At 39.5% G+C, this 19,942-nt stretch overlaps 2 protein-coding genes and 1 long non-coding RNA gene across 16 annotated transcripts; 2 read left to right on the top strand and 1 right to left on the bottom strand.

Annotated features, from left to right (window-relative positions):
- Nucleotides 1-5,216, bottom strand: LOC135615504 (uncharacterized). Of its 10 annotated transcripts, none has more exons than XR_010488040.1 (4): nucleotides 4,765-5,214; nucleotides 3,754-4,657; nucleotides 475-812; nucleotides 1-333 (listed from the first exon to the last, which is right to left on the bottom strand). It is a non-coding gene; the product is annotated as an uncharacterized LOC135615504 (long non-coding RNA). The 10 variants fall into 10 exon arrangements; XR_010488041.1 differs by having other exon boundaries at nucleotides 1-573; nucleotides 644-812; XR_010488042.1 differs by having other exon boundaries at nucleotides 1-573; nucleotides 668-812.
- Nucleotides 5,217-7,117: 1,901 nt separating this feature from the next.
- LOC135580977 (zinc finger CCCH domain-containing protein ZFN-like) lies at nucleotides 7,118-15,241 on the top strand. 5 transcript variants are annotated; one of them, XM_065114107.1, is made up of 7 exons: nucleotides 7,118-7,434; nucleotides 8,280-8,437; nucleotides 9,364-9,426; nucleotides 10,830-10,949; nucleotides 11,127-11,423; nucleotides 12,226-12,537; nucleotides 14,677-15,241. In XM_065114107.1, exons 2-7 carry the CDS (start codon nucleotides 8,285-8,287, stop codon nucleotides 14,959-14,961), a joined length of 1,230 nt encoding a protein of 409 aa, XP_064970179.1. In that variant the 5' UTR covers nucleotides 7,118-7,434; nucleotides 8,280-8,284; the 3' UTR covers nucleotides 14,962-15,241. The 5 variants fall into 5 exon arrangements, with proteins under 5 accessions (XP_064970179.1, XP_064970178.1, XP_064970180.1 ...); XM_065114106.1 differs by having other exon boundaries at nucleotides 7,119-7,434; nucleotides 12,220-12,537; XM_065114108.1 differs by lacking the exon at nucleotides 7,118-7,434 and having other exon boundaries at nucleotides 8,299-8,437; nucleotides 9,347-9,426; nucleotides 10,846-10,949; nucleotides 12,220-12,537.
- A 152-nt stretch (nucleotides 15,242-15,393) lies between these two features.
- On the top strand, nucleotides 15,394-18,682 carry LOC135615503 (PLASMODESMATA CALLOSE-BINDING PROTEIN 3-like). Its single transcript, XM_065114112.1, has 3 exons — nucleotides 15,394-15,972; nucleotides 16,324-16,357; nucleotides 18,010-18,682. Exons 1-3 carry the CDS (start codon nucleotides 15,666-15,668, stop codon nucleotides 18,242-18,244), a joined length of 576 nt encoding a protein of 191 aa, XP_064970184.1. The 5' UTR covers nucleotides 15,394-15,665; the 3' UTR covers nucleotides 18,245-18,682.
- Nucleotides 18,683-19,942: the final 1,260 nt, after the last annotated feature.

Genomic DNA, 19,942 nt, shown 5'->3' with positions numbered 1-19,942 from the left:
TCAAATAAAATCTATTGTCAACTAAACTGACTAATACCTTTATATTTTCAGTCATTAGATACGCTCAAGGGCATGTGATAAGTCTCATTCCTTGAGGCAGCCGCTATTTACCACAAAAGAAATATTGGCGGTTGCATAGGACCATCAGGTAATGACATTGCTTGAATCATTACCAGATTCCTGCAACCAAAGAGGGGTTTCCACAAGCAACACATGGTTGATGCTTGAACGTGATATCACAAGAAATATTGGCGCACCCAATATGCTCATGAAACAGAAAATAGTACCCCAATTCGCGTACTTGCCTTGCTCCATTGCCATTTTTCAGTCAAGCTGGTGTTCAAACCATGTACTTTTAGGACAAGTATCACACATCAATATACTTAGGGGGGAAAGAAATCTGGAACGAAAAGTACGAGAAATTGATAAAAAGAGATATTTGGAAGTCAAAAAGGTAGGAGAAATAATTGTTACCATAAGAAGAACGAGTTGCAATGGTGAGAACTGAAATATTCCTCCGCGTAGGTCAATCAGAGGAAGCACCTACTATTCAAATGCTAACTGCTAAGAAACCTGCAAAGATTGCAGTCAGCGGAAGTTTAACGAACTGCTAAATACCAAATGCACTTTTTTTTTTTTTTACTCTGAGGAAGTTTCTGGAACCGACGTGGAATTCTAATGCCTTCTCCGCTTCTACATTCGAATATCACATTCCACAAAACATTACAAAGAATTCCTTGACCTTTTGGACCTTGTCTCCGAAATCATACGCTACAAGTTAAATATGCTCCTTGAACATCCATGATTTATATCTGCAGTAGTGTGGAAATAAACAACAAATTATTATTCTGGCTTCATGTTACCATAAAATAAACACATCTTGAGCTACAGGCAGCAACTTAACCGGACTCCAGTAAAAAAAATATTATAGATTGTGAAAATGTCAAAGAATGTTTAAATGAATCCTTCTACATCTATTACTCGAGTTCCAAAAAAGTTGCAATAATTATTATTGGTTTCTTATATGGAGCACAAATAGGAAAGATCCTAAAAGATGTATTAACAGCCTACAACAAAAAACAATGTACATGAGCACAATAATTGGTCAAAGAGGTTTGGTAGATTTTGAAGTTCGATTAGACCTTATTTTTTAAATCATATGGGGAGATAATGTTCATTTCCTAAATTACGTTTACTTTAGAAAGTTATATTTGTGGTTTTATTCAAGTCCTAAATTGATTAGCAGTTCTATTTTTTAGTTAAATGGCGATGCAAAAAGTCAAAATTATCTTCAAGGTTTAATTGTGGTCGTAAATTGATTAGGAGTCCAGACTAGTGATGCACAAAGACTATTGTCTCAAATAGTTTAAGTCATTTATAAGTGTTTGGTCATCCACAAATAGATCTCTAGGGAACTATGAACTCATAATAAATTATCAATATAATTGATGTATGGCAAGATAGGCTTCCTTCTTGCACATTCTTCTTCTATTAATTGTCTCCCCAACCAGTCCAGGGAATGCAGTTTTTTTCTAGGGTACCCTATGTTTCTTTTTGTAGTTATGTTTTTAAAAATACTATGGATCTGCTTTACAAATTGATCCATAACCTGGAAGATCTATGAGTATGTGAAGTATTTTCCAACTAATATTTTAGACACTTTGGATACATTGAACATTAAATAGCAAGGCTTTTTTTTTTGCTGAAACTCTTTCAAGCCTCTGAGTAGTGATGCTACTTGATTATCAAAAACTCAATGTCTGGTCCATGTAGACATTTGATTTACTATGTGGTTCATAGTTCATTGATGATGTCTAGAGACAATTGTATAAAATTAAGGCATGCATACTTTGCAAAAGATATGCACTGTAAAGTATTATTGTTATGTGATGATACCATAAAGAGAGAGTGGGTCAACAGTGAAAATATTTTAGTACCAGAGAGCAAAAATTGTTGTTTTCTTGGCACAACAGCGTGCCATTATTGTTCTATAACGACCCAATGCCCTAATGTATCGATTGACACACCCTATAATTAGTTTATTTATATGTCAACACCCTTGGCACAGATCAATATGACGCTTGAGCACAGTGCTTTCTGATTCATGCCAATGGGCTAAGGAGGACAAAACTGATATCTATGCCAGGGACATTGCAATTAAAACTTAGTATCATTGTCAGTGGATGCCAAATGGCCCAGGTGATGACCACCTGGGTAGACTATACAGAAAGACAGGACAGTCGGTGGGTGCCTATCCTAAAACTTTTTTAGGAAACAATTAACTGGTAGATGAATACATTCTAAACCATGGTTCATTTTTTTCAAGGTAATGACCATGTGGTTTTGAACAACCCTTCAAAATTTACCAAAGAATGCCATGGTATTGCGCAATAAAGATTGTTATGCGCTTTTACGCAAGACAACTATGATTCTGCCAAACAAGTCCAAGTTTCCCTCAAGAAAGCAATATCTAGCCAAATGGGACCAATTTACACAAGTATAGCTTTCCGATGCTAAGATATCAATCAAAGATCAGCCATTCCAAATTGAGATCAATAGACTAAAATAACTTTGATCTTCTTAGATAAATTTTATCTCATCCTACCAGTAATATAATAATTTATTCCTCGTAAGAGTTACCATCACATCTCCAGAAAATAAAATGAGCGCTCCATCTAACAGCATTTCCTTTACCATAGAGATATACTTCACAATCATACAAAACATAATTGTTGCTCTTCATTCTAACCATGCTGCTCTTATTTATTTTTTCACCAACCCATTTCAGTATCCAGTATACTACTATCTTTTACTTCATATGCACATACATATCTCCTTTTACATTATCTATCTAATAGCTATTTTAATTTGATCAAAAATTGAGAATACAAATGCATATTTAATAGTTTTTCCTTCTATTTTGTAGCTGAGTTTTGTAATATGGCTTACGCCAAGTGCTGAGAATTGGCCTGAACAAAACTGACCAACAACTTAATAAAAGAATAAAAGAAAGCCCAAAAAGCATTCCTTTCATTTAGATAAGGAAAAATGCAAAAATACCAAGGGTGAAATTCTTCAATGAAACTAGGGGACAAGATTGTCTTCTTTCTTTTCTATAATATAATTGTCAAAGGCATTAAAACAAATCTCACCCAGATTTTAAAAGAGACCAAAAGAATCAGTGGATTGATTGCTTGAATCCTTAACAATCATATATGTTCTTTAAGAACACCAAGGTAGCTATCTCATAACTTCTTACCCTAATCTTTCTTAATAGATATATTTGTTTTCTCTTCTTAACAAAAGCAAGCTACAAGGTACACTTGCTAACATGTATTAAGAGTCAATTAACATTATTATATTAGTTTCTAGACAAGAATGTCATCTCAAAAATTCGTTAATCAAATTCCTAACATCCACCAAATGACTCATTTTGATGTTTTCACCAATAAAAGGTTTCTTATATACCAAGCCTTAGTCACGATATAGATAGATAAACCAAGAAGAAGTACAATGTCAAAATGGTAACTCATGCATTTGAAGCTCCTGTGCTTGATATTAGAAATTGGAACCTATATTTACCGAAAAACGTAAAAAGAAACATTCCGTAACGTGTTTCCTACACATGCTGTGGAAAAGTGTATTAGTCAAATTAAATGGACAAGAACCAACAATCCATAATCTTAGGAAACTTCCAAGATGAAATTCGACTAAAAGTAATGAAACAAATGAAGACAGATAAAAAATACCTACACCAATGCTAGGTAGATCTTTTGCACTGGTTGGAAAGATTGGTTCTTCAACAGCTTCCCTTCAAGTTCAACAAAGATGTTGTGATACTTATCTTCAGACCTATAAGAGAATACGTACAAGCGAACAAAAACATGGATGGATCTTGTTTTCCTCATGAAATAACTCAAGATAAGACTGGAATCTTGTGATTTGAACAGTTTGAAACTGGATCATATGTCCCTACGACAATTAGCATCAACATAGGTAATTGAAAAAAAGATCTGTTCCTATACTCTGGAGAAGAATGGACATTCCCATCATGGCCCTCCAATTTCTGAAAAGATTCAGGCACCAGTTCACAAAGGTATATTTATGCACACACAGTGTTAATTCTTTCTTCAAGAAATCCTTCAGATGGAACAGGAGTGTCCTTCACAACATATAATACAAGATATCATTTCTCAGTTCCAACGATCTTGTATATCTGTACTATCACTAACATGACTGAGGTCGAAGGAGGTAAACAAAAATAAGCACTAAATTACCAGCATGTAAAGTAACATAAGATTCATCAGACATCAGCAAGGAGATATCACCACAAATAGTTTGCAGTATTTAGCTAGCTTAGGCATACCTTAGCTTTAGACTCTAACATGAGTAAATTAATGGAGAAACATCATGGATTGAAGCGAACAACTGAATTAACGAATGAAGCGTGAGGCAAGCAAAACGTACCCAATCAGATGCAACACTTCATCTGACAAAGAAAAAGAGAAGGATGCCTGCTGATGCGAACCAGGTTGACAACAAGAAGGAGCACGCTAGTACAGGACCATGGAAGCCGGCATGGGCCGCGGACCGGCGTGCTCTCTCTCGTTGTCAACCAGTCGCGCTCATGCAAAAGCGCCAACAAGCAATCCCATGCCTGCCAAGCCCATACCAACGTCATAAACATCAGCAGAATCCACATGCTTTCCATCTTCTAGATGCGATCACCGTAAATCTTTAGAAAAAGGAAGAAAGAAAACTTACAAACCGCGGTTTGATGACATAGACTTCTCCGAGATCCATCAGCTCCTCCAACCAGGTAGATTCGTATAAAGAACCAATTCTACCAAAAACCAAAGCAGAAGAACCAAACAGGAAGAGGAGGTGAAAAAATCTGAGATCAAAGACTAAGAACGACAGACGAGTGTTCGATCCACATCCTAATTCCCCAAAGATCTACTCCTACACACGGTGAGATCAAGCAAACGAGTTGACAGAACAAAACACTTACTGGATCGGAAGCCAATAAACTTCCAGATCTCAACCATTCCAACGAAGAATGGGTGGTTTGATCGAAACCAACAGCGAAGCTAAAGAGAGAGACCTGATATGGCGATCGAGACAGAGAGGGGCGAAGCTTCGGGAAGCGAACAAGCACAGAACAGTGGCGAACGATTTTGAGCCATTTGCCCATGACCACGTCTTATCCTAAAGGATCCCATCGGAGCATAAATAAGCCCGCTGTGGGAAATAAAACGAAATTATTTGTGCGGGAAAAATTGAGGTGGATATATACGACTGTTTTAGGGGAAAAGGACAATACAACAGCGGCGGAACCGTTCTATTCCTGATTGCCGGTACGCGCACCCCCCTGTCCCCAAACCGTCCTCTTCGTCGACACCACCGAGACTTCGCTCCCTCAAAAACCCCCTCGCTAACAGGTGGACCCCGCGACGTTTAGGAGCGGGTACGACAATGGGCAGTCGGAAGTCACGTGATTGGGATCTGGGTCTCCCGCGCCGATGGTGAGGTGTCGAGGGTCTAGGACGCGGCACCGTACCTGGCCAACCAGCTGTCGAAACGTGTACCAAAGGGTCCTCATTTGACAGTGATGTCCCTGCTTATGTTGGCAATTCGCGATAACGCCACCACGTCGCCCTATGTACTCCCACCCTCGCCAGGTGAAACAGATTGGGATTTTTGTCCTCCCCCTTTTTCTCGTCGGAGCGACGCGACATGTGTCGTCCTTAGTCGTATCGGAAATCATGACGCAGCGTACGCTGCCCTTTCAAACTCCCACGAAGGAAACGTTGGAGTCGAGATGGGCTTAAATCACTCTTAAAGTTGACCGAATCATCCGTGAAACGTTTCTGGGTGAGGTCACACGATTTCTTTTGTGGGTGAACCCCCTCCTGTCGATATTGTTGGGCTTCCAAGACCCATCGTCACGCAGCCATTCAGTATACAGCGCGGCCCATCTCTCAGTACAAAGCATGCTTACACGTCCCTGCGCTTCGGAGCCATCGCTACGCAACTACGGACCATCAACGTCACACAATAGACAAATCCCGAGCCACACGGCGGGACCGAGCCAAACCCCAAAAAAGATCACACACAAAACGCTATCGAGAATCCAACTGAGGTCCCCCCGAACCATCGCGCACCGGCTGGTTCACCCACCGAGGCACCCACCGCCCCTTATGGCCTTACGCCACTGGGACCCGAGCCCTGGGTCCCGTTTCTGCATCTATAAAGGGCCGCGCATGGTTGGCGGCGACGTGGATGGCTGCGTTACGGATCCCGTAAAAACAGCGGAGAAAAAGTGCGCCAAAGAGTCCACCGACTCGTGCCCGAACCCACACGTGGCGCTCCCACGCCCGTTCTTTCGGCTGTGAACCCATACCTCCCCTCCGCGGGACCGCTTTGCGTGACCCACTTTCCCGTGTGGATCTCTCGCAGAATTAGTCCTGTGAGCATCCTCCATCTCACCGTTCATATGGATCAAGATAATGCGAACGGTGATTATGCCGATGACCACAGGAATAGTCGTGCCGAAGAGCGCACCGGTGGGCCGTCACCCTTTAGTGGCGCTGCGGACCGGTCACCGGTCATTCCTCCCGCTTTCCCTCCCGGTTCTCTTGCTCACGCTCCCCACCGACCCCACTTCCCCGGCTTTGTTCCGCTCCCTCGCGGACCGTACTTAACCCAAATCGTCCTCGTCTCTACATTCTCATCTTACCGTCATATGTTTTATCGGACGGATCGTATCATTGCTTATCAAGGATATTAATTCTCCGCAGATCATTGTAATGGAGCTTACGTCACATAATGACGCGTTATGGGACCGGTGGAATTACTTGTAATTAATTTGACTGTTAAATTGTCACATGTAACCATGCGCGCAGGTACATCCGCTCGCAGTCACACGCTGCATTGATTCAGCGGTTCTGATCATTTGCCTGGGAAAAATAGACGGACAGATGGATACATGCGATGGGAGGAGCTGTGATGGGAGCAGCGTCGGTGGTTACGGTTTACTTCGCGGGTCCGTTAAGTCGATTGCTTTCGCCCGTTGGATCGCGCGGGGGGTGAAAAGAGAAAGAAAGGGGGGAATCGGATGGCTGGTTCTTATTCATCTCGTCTGTGGAGTGTAGAGCGCTCCCCCTTGTCCTCCTTCACCTCTTCGGCCTCTCGAATTTGCTTACGCTTTGGAGCCCCCTTTTCGGTCTCATCCTCGGCGATTTCTGTAGTCGCCGATGCCGGTGCCGGAGTTTGAGATGTGTCGGCGTTGGGAATGAGAGCTCCGGCAGCGAAGGTCCGATGATGACGGTGGCCGATGGAGTACGAGGGGGGCCGGGCCGAAGTTGCGGAGCTCCGCCAGGGTCGTAACAGAGTGGCCATCGTCGCTGTCGTCGCATCCGGCTATTGATGAAGGTTTGGGCTAGGGTTTCTTTCTTCTTGGGTCACTGTAGCAATTCTGCCACTAGTCGTACGTTTGTGTCGTTTTAAAGAGCTATGTGAAAGCTAGAATTTTAATCGTGGATATGGAAATCCCGTTCTGATCCTTTGGAGTTTCTTGCTTTTCCCTTTAGAAATTTCGTTTCGCGAGAGGGTTGGTGAAGTGAAACGTTGGAGTTTCTTGCTCTCCCCATTAGAAATTTCGTTTCGCGAGAGGATTCGTGAAGTGAATCGTTGTTAGGTTTAAATTTTGAACATTTTGATTTCACCACATAGGAAAGCTTTTTCTAATGAGAAGTTGCTCTGTTTGATCGAGGCTACTCCTATTTGATGACTTATGCTGCTTCCATTTTGGCTTTTATATTTAAAATATAGATATATGTGCATATGATTTTGAATTTATGCGATAGGATCATCCTGACGTTTATTTGAAATCTATAGCTTATTGTTATGTTCCTGTTTTATGTTGACGATCTGGCGACTCAGAGTAATGACATCCGTAAAAACTAGCCTTTTCTTTTTAATAGCGTACATATTGCTTGACCATGGTATTGGGAGTCAATTAATTGATGAAAGTTGGAAATGCCAGGTTTATCTATGCCATCGAGGTGACACTTTTTTCCTCGAGTATTATTGTTTTTGTCTTATCTCTGACAACTGTTCTATTGTAGGAATCGTAATGATTTCAGCTCTGTTGTTTTTCTCTATATTTGTCCATTGTGCAGCTTTCTACTGTCAGCAATTTTTTCCTCATCCTATCTTCTGAGCTGCTATCAAGCGTTGGAAGGCTCTAAAATCTGGCACCTTTTATAACGTGGCAGGAACAATGTGGAAAAGGAACTGGAGAGGAAGTGACTCAATGGAATCTGGTCCCTATCCTGAACGGCCAGGGGAGCCAGATTGTGCTTATTACATCAGGACCGGCCTTTGTAGATTCGGGATGACTTGCAAATTTAATCATCCTCCAAACAGGATGCTGGTAATGGAAGTGCCCATGAGATGATCTCTATTGGATTCTGCAATTTGATATGGAAGCATAATTATTCTTCCATTTCAACTGCTCGTTCGTTTCCCAAGAATAGCATTAAGTTGATAGATAAACTTACTTATTACTTTAAAGTAAAAAATTGGGATAGGCTGTACGTAATTTGATGTCTTCTGTTTACCACTGATGTTTTCTAGTTTTGAATTCTTAAGATGCTTGTGCTTTTGGGTTACATTTAATGGCATTTATGCCCCAATAGAACTATGACTTTTTGTTAGTAATTAGATGCCCTTATTATATAAAGCATGCTATATAAATAACTTCTACTCTATTTAGAAATTCTATTTTAAGTGAGGCTGTATTTATTCAAAATAGTTCCTTTGCTTAAGAGTTGTTACAAAATTTAGGCTAGCTCATGTGATTTTGATACCAGTTTATACCTAATTTCCTTTGGTATCTGCTGCACTTTCTAAGCGGTTTAGTTGTAATGATATATACAGTTTAGCTTTTGATCCTTCTTGTTGTATGAGATCTACTGACCAGATAAATCTGTCTTTAGAAAGATTTTCCTTTTTTCAACTTTAACCTAGATGCACTACCTTGGTATATTTACTTTTACTTTGAGAAGATACAATAGTTCCTTTTTGATGCACCTAGCTATGCATGTTTGTCTTCTACCTATTTTTTTGTCTACTTTGAAACTTGGACTTCTTACTCGTGGAAGAGTTGCTGCATCCATCTGCGTGTTTCATGATTTGCATTAGGCAATTATTGTTTTAGCTAATCACAGTTCCCTGAAAAACTTATTTTCTCCATTTTGTTGCTTCATTTTCTGCTAAAACTGCTTTTACATGTTTCTGGATGCCCCTAAATAGAGTTCGCAGACTTGATGATTTTTATTAGGTCATGTCAAATCTCAGGCTGTTGCTGCTACAAGTATCAGAGGAGGGTATCCTGAACGAGTAGGCCAACCTGAATGTCAGGTGATTCTTTGTTTATCACATTAAGAGATTTTATATCTTTTTGCACCTTTATGCATTTTACTGCATCCAGTGTAAGTGAAGTTGTAATGCCAAAAAGCAATGATTGGTGTCAGGTTGTATTGTTTTCTTTGTTGATCTTGACAACTAATATGAAACGGGTTCCTACTTTGATTGGGTTTCATGTATTTAATTTCCGAAGAAAATAACTATGGACAATATATTGAAATGTCTGTACATTTTCACCTGTACTTGACATATTTTTGCATTGTCTTGTTCTTGAAAGCTGCTCAATTCTAAAATGTTCATCTGGATACCTTGTTTCTTGTTTTTCTTATGAGGTATTCACCACAAAGTTTCTTTATGTTCATCTCACTGCCTATTATTGGTTGCCATTTGGAGTCAGTCACTTGTATCTTTTTTTCGGACAGTTAGTTCTATGGTCAACACCTTTAGGTAATGAGGGTCATTTGCATCTTCTTGCTATACAGACCAACTCTACTTTGTGTTGGGGAGGGAGAGAAGAATTTCAAAACCAAAAGAAAACATTCAAAGATCAACAATCAAAAGCATACAAAAAAGCCGACGCGTAAGATAAACGTGTTTCAGCAAATCCCTGCCTACATCCATAGAGAAAACCAAATTCTTTACTATGTGAGATCAATCACAAGACCTTGAGTTATCCCTAACCAGGCATAGATTTCCTTGTAGATCCTCTCACATAAACCGTGAAGAATTTGCACCATTTTCTCACCTTCTCTAAAAACCATAGGGAGTATCCTCTCTAGATACCCTAAAGAGAAACCTAGGAGCACCAAAAATATTCTTCACATCTTGCTCTTCCGCACAAAAATCTAGAGATACATGAGATATTTATAGAAAAACCAAATCATAATTATGTTTCTTTCCCTCATGAGAACTCCTTGTTGTATTAGGATTACTTATCCCACTGGGACACTAGCTCTAGGATTCTAAATAAAATACTTGACGATGCCAACACCTAAAGCATAGATTTGGATTGCAAATATCTGCAAGTCACATAAAAAGGAACATAGGTAATTTTGTTCTGGTCAGTGTTGAGGAAACAACAGTTAACAAACTTATTATATTGAGAAACAAGTGAACAGCCTGCATCTTATCATCTCTTCACTGGAAACAATTATTCTTGTTTGGATTTTTTAGTTGTCTTACCTTCTGCTATCCTTGTTTTGTTGTCTGCTATTATATTTGTTTTTTTAGAAGGTTTTCTCATTTTCTTTTTGAATGAAGTTATGGATTAATGAACTAATCTTCTCTCTTACAAGGAAAATTACTGTCTTAATAAGAAGGAAATTTTAGTTTCTTTTGTTGTTCCATCATCTGCTAGCCTAGTGTCTCTATAACACTTACTTTCTATACATTTTCAGTACTACTTGAAAACAGGAACATGCAAATTTGGAGCTACATGCAAGTTCCACCACCCTAGGGAGAAGGCTGGAATTTCTGAACAAGTTCAATTAAATATCTTAGGCTACCCGCTACGACCGGTTTGTGCTTGCTCTGCTTGTTTTTTTTTTTCTCTGATATGGCAGGATTTGTTAGTATCAAGTAGTACTGATGATTAAATGACTAAATATACATCATATATTTGCCTATTTTTGCCTTTTCAACTTCCTTTTTGTTAATTGGACAAATTCCTGACAGTTAACAATTTTGTATCATAGAATGAGAAGGAATGTGCATATTATTTAAGAACCGGTGAGTGTAAGTTCGGGAGTACATGTAAATTTCACCATCCACAGCCATCTAATGCGGTACTTGCTCTACATGGATCTCCTGTTTATCCTTCTGCACATTCTCCAACAACCCCCAGTCAGCAAACTTATCCAGCGGAGATGACAAACTGGACCTTATCGAGGTCTTCTTTCATTCCAAGCCCTCAATGGCAAGCTTCTTCAAGTTATGCTCAGTTAATTCTTCCTCAGGGTGTGGTCCAAGTTCCTGGTTGGACTTCTTACTCTGTAAGTTATGTTAATTGTTAAATGTTTCTTTTTTGCTTCTATTGACTTTCAGTCATAATAGTTCAAGCATTAGATCTTTTTCTGATTATTTTCTGTGGATTCTAATATGCAACTTGAACACTTTGTTTTCTTTCAAATTTTTTGTGGTTTTGAATTTTCTTTTATGAATTTCCCATGTATGTAAAGAAACTAGACATGGAGAAGCTCATTGAACATACTTTAGTAGTTAATTCTTTCTTGGGTACAAAAGTTATGCAGTTTTATAATAGATTTGTACTTATGTCATCTTATTCTTGTGTTCAAGTAGGATCATTTACAACCATTAAGCTTTTTCATAAGACTTTTTCTTTGAACTATGCAAGAGAAGTATAAAACCAATAAATGCTAAGCATATCTGAGACACCAGTCTCCTGATAAGATATATCCACTTCATCTAGCTCTATCCTTGTTTGGTTCTCTGTGTCCTGTTCCCCTGGAACACAATATTCAAGTTCGCATACTTTTGCTACTACTTTAAAATGAGGTACTTGGAATTAGTAGAAGAAATTGATTATGAGATGAGGTACACGGAATTAATAGAAGAAATTGTTTATCATACTAAGTCATTTTGCTGATTTTAGCTCTAACTAGTTTGGGATATGTCATAATTGCTACTTGTGCTTGGCAGAACGTGGGACTTACTTGCATTCTCACATATTCATCTTAGATATTCTGATTTATTTGGCATCTTGCATGAGAGAGCTGTATATTTGGCACTTTGCATTCCCATCATGATCACTAATTGATAGACTTGCAGGGACAGCTGGGATCATCACCAGAGAGTCAGCAAACAATAGGGACTGCTCAGTTTTATAGTGCCCCGCAGCAAGGTGAGACAAGTACTGGAGCTCATGGGAAATTTCCGTCTTATCGACCAGGTCCTGTTCCTGTGGGCATGTATGCAGTCCCCAGAGAGAACATATTTCCTGAGAGGCCTGGTCAACCTGAATGCCAGTTCTACATGAAGACTGGAGACTGTAAGTTTGGTGCAGTCTGCAAGTTTCATCATCCTAGGGAGAGACTAGTTCCAGTTCCAAATTGTGTGCTAAGTCCATTGGGCCTCCCACTACGTCCAGTAAGTTATTCATCCAATCTACCTTTTTTCCATACTCCTTCAGTGAACAGTCTATCATGTTTAGGATCAGTTTTGCACCTTACACTGCTTGCAGTCCCTTTCCATTGAATTTAGTTTTCTGGTATAAGTGGTTTTGTTTGAGATATTAACATATATGTAGGAATTATTAGTTTTTTTATGTATTGAAGGATATAGCGTCTAGCTGTAAATGATAAAGCATTTTTTTATTATATCTAAGGGGATGATTATGTTAAGAAATCACCTTTTTAGCATATTATCATGTGTGATCCATCAATCACCAGAAGCTTTTGTGAGTACTTATGGATATTTGAGAGAATTCCTGGATAAAACACTTCCTAAGAAGACACCTAATTTCCACCTAAAACACAATGACAAACAATCTAATACATTATTCATCTAAAACAAGTTGATTTTGGATTATTTTTTATGGCTCTGAGGGGCTCATCAGAAGATAAAGAGTAGGGTTTTGGTGAACTAGATGAATTGTTAAAACTTTATTGCGATCTCTTGGATGCATTGGCCTTCCTAAGTTATAACCTCTTCTGCACCATAGAAGAACTTAATTTACTTTTTTAAGATGCATCAGATCAACTATTAACAGGTTTTGAGATCGTATGCTGACTAGTCTACTAAGGAGTATATTAATTGTGCTTTCTAATTTAGATGTAGCATGCTATTTGACGGATCTTTTAGGCAACTAATTGATGTCATGTTAAGATCACTCCAATATGACCTCAGTATCAAGGGTTGGATTCATGGTAACAATATTTGATATAAGTACCTCGACAATATGGAGACAGTCTCATGGGAACAAACTTCATGTCACAAAGAGAGAAAGAAACGATGCTAACTTTATCAGGAGAAAGATATTTAGGCACACCAACAACATGGTTTTTGAAGCTAGATTAAACATGTTATGGAGTTGCTACTAATTTTAGACATGATATATTATGTTATGTCTGCAAGGTTAGTTAGTCAATATTTGTACCAAGGGTTGTGCTTCTACCAAATATTTCTTTATGGCCTAGAAGAAGATGAGAACTCTATAACATGATACTTAAATGTGAGTTCCTGCTAGAAATCTCACCTTTTTTTTGTATGTATACAATAACTAGTTTTGATTAAACTGAACTCTACCTGGCACACTACATGATTTAAACACACATGCATACAACAAAATCCCATCACCTTGGCAATTGGATACTTATGCTTTTGCAGGTAGATCATTCTTAAATTAGAGATCATAGAGGCAACTCTAGACTTGTTCAAAGGAAAACATAGTTACGTCGAGAATCCTCTTTCCCTTTTTCTGGAAACATTCATCTTAGATGCAACGATGAGTTTAAACTTTCGATAATTGGATCTAGAATTCTTTGGAAAATTAACACGTGAAGTAAAATGAACAATAAATAATTCACTATCCTGTCATCTGTCAATGTTGCTTTCACCCTTATATTTTTCTTTCGACTAATGGATGGGGGAACTTTTGATGAATGCAATCTGTAGATGCATGATAAATACTTAACCGGTTTTCATTTTAATCCCTTCTTCATATACATATATTAGCCCTACAAAAATAATTGCCAAAGTATTTTCCTTTAGCAAACTTAAGTCATTAACAACAAGGTTTGTTAATATTTCTTTCTCACCTACAACCATGCTCCCTAAGATTAGTGGGGAGGAACTGATGCTCTCTTTTTTGTTTTATATTTTTTGAAATTCAACTCCAAAACATTCACTTGGAATGAGATTTCATCCCTCTTTCTGCTAAAAAGAAATTATGGATCTCTCGCTAAATTTTTCGCTTGATTTATCACTATTATATTATATTGAGAGATGGAAGGCATAATTTTTAGTTCTTGAGATTTCGAGCTGGCTCAGTGGAGTATAAGATCAAGTTTCTGAGTAGTAGTTGTATTAGTTAGCAATGAACTTAAATATTGGATTTTAGGAAATAATATACATATATGAAGAATACAAATCATTTCTATGTAAATACTCAGTGTTCCACTTCCTATTTCTTGGAAGGACAGTTTTGCTTCATGTTATATTATTCATTTTTGTCCTTTTTATGAAATAACCAAGAATTCTAAGATTTTTCTTTATAATATCGAACAGGGAGAGCCATTGTGTGATTTTTATTCTCGCTATGGAATCTGCAAATTTGGTCCAAACTGCAAATATGACCATCCCATTAGGACTTACACATATGGCCTTTCGGCATCCTCCATGGCCGAAGTTCCAACTGCTTGGCATCTATCGAGCATTTTGCCGGAGCCTTCTGTTTTGACATTGCCATTGGAAACTGCTGCAAATGGCAGCTCAGGAGTGTCCAGACGAATATCACTGTCAGAATCTCAGCATGCAACTGCTGGTGATGAAAATGATGACGAAGAATCATAGCAATTACTGTTCAAGCATCGGAGGATTCTTTACCCTCAGGAAGAGGAAGCTCTCCATGGTATCCAGCTTCCATTCCTGGAGATGTACATTTTGTTGTCAGTAATATTTTACCACCCGAAGATGCATCTATTTTGTGGCAAACAAGAATTGCCTACTTAAATATGCTTCATCCAATAATTTTTGGTTATCTATCCTGATGGGGAACATTTAATGCCCCTTACATTGGATGTTCATTTGCTTCCTCTTGGTATGATCGACACTTGCCAGTTTTACATGTTCAGAGCATCTCTATTTCCGTTGTTTCTCTCAAACAGTGGCTTCTTTTAATTTATTGACATTGAATTCCTTTAATCTTTATTCCCCTCTTAATTTTGGCTTCTTTCAAACGCTACGTGGCCGTCGTGGGCCCACCTTTTGACCCATCCTGGTTTCGTAACAGGTAAAACTTGGGGACGTAACTATTTGTCGTACGTATACTGCCACCGCGCCCTTCAAAGCTGCGAAGAGGCGATGTTCACCGTCTGATTTATAATGCACGAATCGGGAGGCATCATGAGCATCTTCGATCTCGAAAAAGAACCACGAGAAAAAGAACGCAAAGTGAAACGCTCTGTCTCTCTCGTTCTCTCGCCGACTTCTTTCGTCAGTGATACTCTTCTCTCTTTTTGACGGAGGGGGTGAAGGGACGGGCGGTGAGGATAAGAATGGCGGGGGTGGTGGTATTGGTGGCGGCGACGGTGGTGGGGATGATAGGAGGGGCGAGGGGAGCGCCGACGTGGTGCATAGCGCGGAACGGGGCGGGCGCGACGGCGCTGCAGGCGGCGCTGGACTACGCGTGTGGGTCCGGGCTAGCGGACTGTGCGCCGGTGCAGCCCAGCGGGACCTGCTACCTCCCCAACACGCTGCCCTCTCACGCCTCCTACGCCTTCAACGGCTACTACCAGCGCTCCAACGCCGCCCCCGGCGCCTGCGACTTCAGTGGCACCGCCACCGTCACCGTCACCGACCCCAGTCAGTGCTCTCCTCTCTCTTCTCTCCTCTCTCCTCTCTCCTCTCTCGTTCCTCCGTGTAGCTTGGAATTTGTTTTGCACCGTCGGATCAGAGGTTGCACGAACATTGACGACCGAGGGGTATTCAGATCTGTGTCACAGCTGGAACGCAGTGTCTAGGTAACTTGAGTTGTGGCGGTTTCGCGTGTGGCCGCACGCTGTGGTGATTTGTTCCCGCTCCCCAAATATAAACGGATTATATTTTCATTTCCTGTGATCGAGCATAGTTAATATGGACATTCAGGTAAATTGAAAGCAATATGGACATTTAGGTGATGATGATTAACTTGTTTGATCTCTTAATTTGCTTCAGGTTACGGGTCCTGCACATATCCTTCATCTGCAAGGTACGTGATGCTTGTTTTTTTATCCTGAAGCAATTGAATTCTGGTTGGAAGAAGATAAAGAATTATCTTAGATTTGATGTTATTTTTTTGTGTACACCATTGTAATTTACACAGCATTATTATGCCTGATTGCTAATCATATCCATGTTTCGAGAATGTTAAGCTTTATATATATGGACCTTCTTAGATTACATTTGGACATATGTTTATGTTCACACCCTCTCATGATTGTCTAATTTTCTTTTTGTCATGAGATTGCTTGAGCATCATTTTAGGATCGAATATGTTTATCAGTTCAACCATGCATCCTTGATCTATAGTCAACAAATTTTTACAGAATCCAATATCTGAACTGAACTAAATCTGGAACTTTGAATATGAATCCTCATTTTTTATCCATGAGTTTGTCAAATTCATATTCACGTCATAGCGAACCCTACGTAATAACACCTCCAATGTTATGTATGTGCGATAAAATCATTGTTTGATGCACCGTATGGTTAAAGACTTGGATTTGGTCATGTAGAGTAATAATTTTGCCTTGTTACAAAATGCTACTAGTCCCATTTTGATGTTATAGTGGACAACACTTGCTGTTCCAATCCTATTGGACATAGCTGCATAGCGGGTTTTCGGCTGAAAATAGTTTTGCAAGGTTCTTGGGATGATAGGAGGACATGATATAATTGTCTGATTGATGTTCTAGGATCAGGGTCAGGTCCATCACCTACTGTTACGCCTGGATTTGTGATTCAATTGTATTTCAAGGTCCTTAGATCATTGGATGATCTTTTAGATTTTCAGGGTAACTTCTGGAGGTGTAAGAGTAGTGTAAAGGAAAAACTTCTAGACTTATGAAGCCTCTTGCAGTAGCCGGGAAGGATAAATCGGAGAGGGATTGAATCACATGCTATTTGATTTAAGAAAACATAAATGTGAAAATCAATCATTTTAATGAAATCAGAACGCTGCATTGTCAGGCTATGTCCAAACACAAGTATCAGTCGACAACTTAGAAATGAGCAATATCACAATTTGACAAGAAGTCAGTAATCTAATTTATAGTGCTTTGACCTCTTCATTTTCCCTCTGTATCTTGAAGTTAACACAACCATTTCGGATGCCAAACAACTAATACATGTCTGTGCTGTCAAGTCAACAAATGACAACCACTACTTGAGTGCATTCTTGTCGATTTAATTTGGAGGAGAAAAGGGAAGTCGTGATCCAGGAGTCTGATCATGCTCGTTCCTTAGACGAATTTATGGTTTCAAAAGAAAACAAAGAACTTACTATTACTTAAGATTGGACATCAGGGACTCTTTCCATGTAAGATCTGTATCCTTTCTACCTAAAACATAATAGTAATGTAATTTCTCCGTGTTGTAAAATCCACAAATGGCAGAGCCACTACTTCTTCTGAGTGCATTCTCCATCAATTAACTTCAGTTTAGGGGAAGAAAGGGAAAGTCATATGAACTAGGAGTCTGTGCTTGATGTTTATTATTTACATGAATGCATGGTTTCAAAAGAAAACAAAAAAATTTCTTTTAATCAATGTTTCACAAGCCCAAGCATGCTTATCTCTTTCATTTGATGCATCATCAGGATATAACCATATTGGCTTACAACTATGGGTTTCTGGATTGCAGCACAGCAGGAGGCTCAACAAGTACACCAAACACTAATACTCCCTCTAATTCACCAGTCACGACCTTTACCCCACCGACGGCACCCACCTTTAGCGGCACAGGTGGTGGTATTGGTGGGCTGAGTCCTCCGGGGTTTGGTTCAACAGAGCCTAATATCGATACATCTACAGCTTCTCCTCTGCGCCCCATTTTGTCGGTTGCCACCTGCCTTTGCTTCATACCACTGCTCTTCTGATCGATTAGTTCAGGCTTATTCTGGTTCATATTATTGTATCGGCCACAATTTTGTTCGAGAATTGGTGGCTCTGTGTGGCTGTTTTAAATTAAACCGAGTTGGTCTTGCAACCTTCAAAGGCTTGTAAGAAGAAAAAGAGATGGTGGGTGAAGGCACTGAATGTGGCATCTTGTCCTTCTTGGCTACAGAGGGATCTCACTGTGCTTCCTTTGCTTTTTTGCTTGCGATTTCGTCGGTTTTAGTCGTGATAGCAAGATTAAAGCATGCACTTAGCTACTTGTGAATGGGTGCTCATGCAAAATATTTTTATTTTGTACTGTATATGGAAGCATCAGTATATGTATGTGTGAAAGTCATGACCGTTTAATGCCGTCATGGGAGCAGTCTCCACCGTCCATTATAATATGTAAGTTGATCATATGATGACCATCGATCTTAATCATACACGATATTAAGGTTGATCGTGATCTTCATTTAATTTAAAGGCTGATTGTAAGCATCATGTAATTTGTGAATGGGATGATACCTTTTTGATCAAGTATAAAATTTTCTTTATGGAAGAGGAAATTAATAGGAAAAAATATCAATTGAATTTTCAAATTAAGAATTCAAAATCTCATATAATAAATTTTACATATAAAATGCTGGTCAAATTTTTATTAATTTTTTAAATGGTAATTAACCGAATTGATTAGTGATAGGGAGAGATCTAGCTCGACTTATTTGTTGTTTGACTTATGTTAGAAGTCCTTTGATTATGATAGGGAATGTTTTGGTATCACCCTCGCAACAACACTCATCTCGGAATCAAAGTGGCATCTTAAGAGATGACATAACACATATGTGCATGACGATGTAGCAAACTTGGAAATGATGCATAATTATAATCATGCTACTTGGGATTGTACAAAGGTGTCCCTGCGTGGTGCAAAATTAGAAGAGTTGACTTGTGTCATCTAGAGCAAATAAACCAGTCGCCTGAAATGTCGACAGTAATTAACAACTTACATGGGGGGGAGTAGATAATAGCCTCTTTACTTTCTACTCTCTCATTTACACAGCTCATACTGTTTTTTCCTCCCCCTTCGTCTTTCACTAACTTAAGTATTTGAAGGGTTGAGTTGGGAAGTCTCCGGCATAGACCTATTGTGTAGGATCACTAGCGACCAAAAGATGATCATGCTGCCTAAAGGCGACCTCGTGGCCTGAGGATCACCTGTTCGCAAAGAGATGACTCCGCAACAGGGAATATCCCTATTCTTCTATCCGACCTCTTCGTTTCTAAGCCATGACACCTTCGATGAGCCATCTCGTTGATAGGCCTCCCATGTTGGCTCATCACGTTAGTACCATGTATCAGTAAGGAGGAGATATCAGAAGAGATTTGCACCTTCGATAGTGAATCAATCCGTCCGACTCACTAATGAACGATATTAATGACTTATCAAGTTATATTCTAACTGTTGGGGGCCCAATAGATGTAGTTGACAAACGAAGATTGTGTCTCCTTTGCTGACCATGAGGACCGTAAAACCGGACAAACAGAATCGGATGTTGCCAAGAATGATAAAACCGGATAATAAACCGACCCGCTCCATCAATGAAATCGGGCCAACCGGACATGGATAAGAGAACGCGTTTGAATCGGTTCCTCCCGGTCCGGGTTCACTCGGCCCAATCGGACCGGCGTGAAGCGTT

The sequence above is a fragment of the Musa acuminata genome, chromosome BXJ2-6 (assembly GCF_036884655.1).
Source record: "Musa acuminata AAA Group cultivar baxijiao chromosome BXJ2-6, Cavendish_Baxijiao_AAA, whole genome shotgun sequence".
NCBI lineage: Eukaryota > Viridiplantae > Streptophyta > Magnoliopsida > Zingiberales > Musaceae > Musa > Musa acuminata.
Note: the sequence above shows the minus strand (reverse complement) of the source record. Positions and strands in the feature narration are given on the sequence as shown.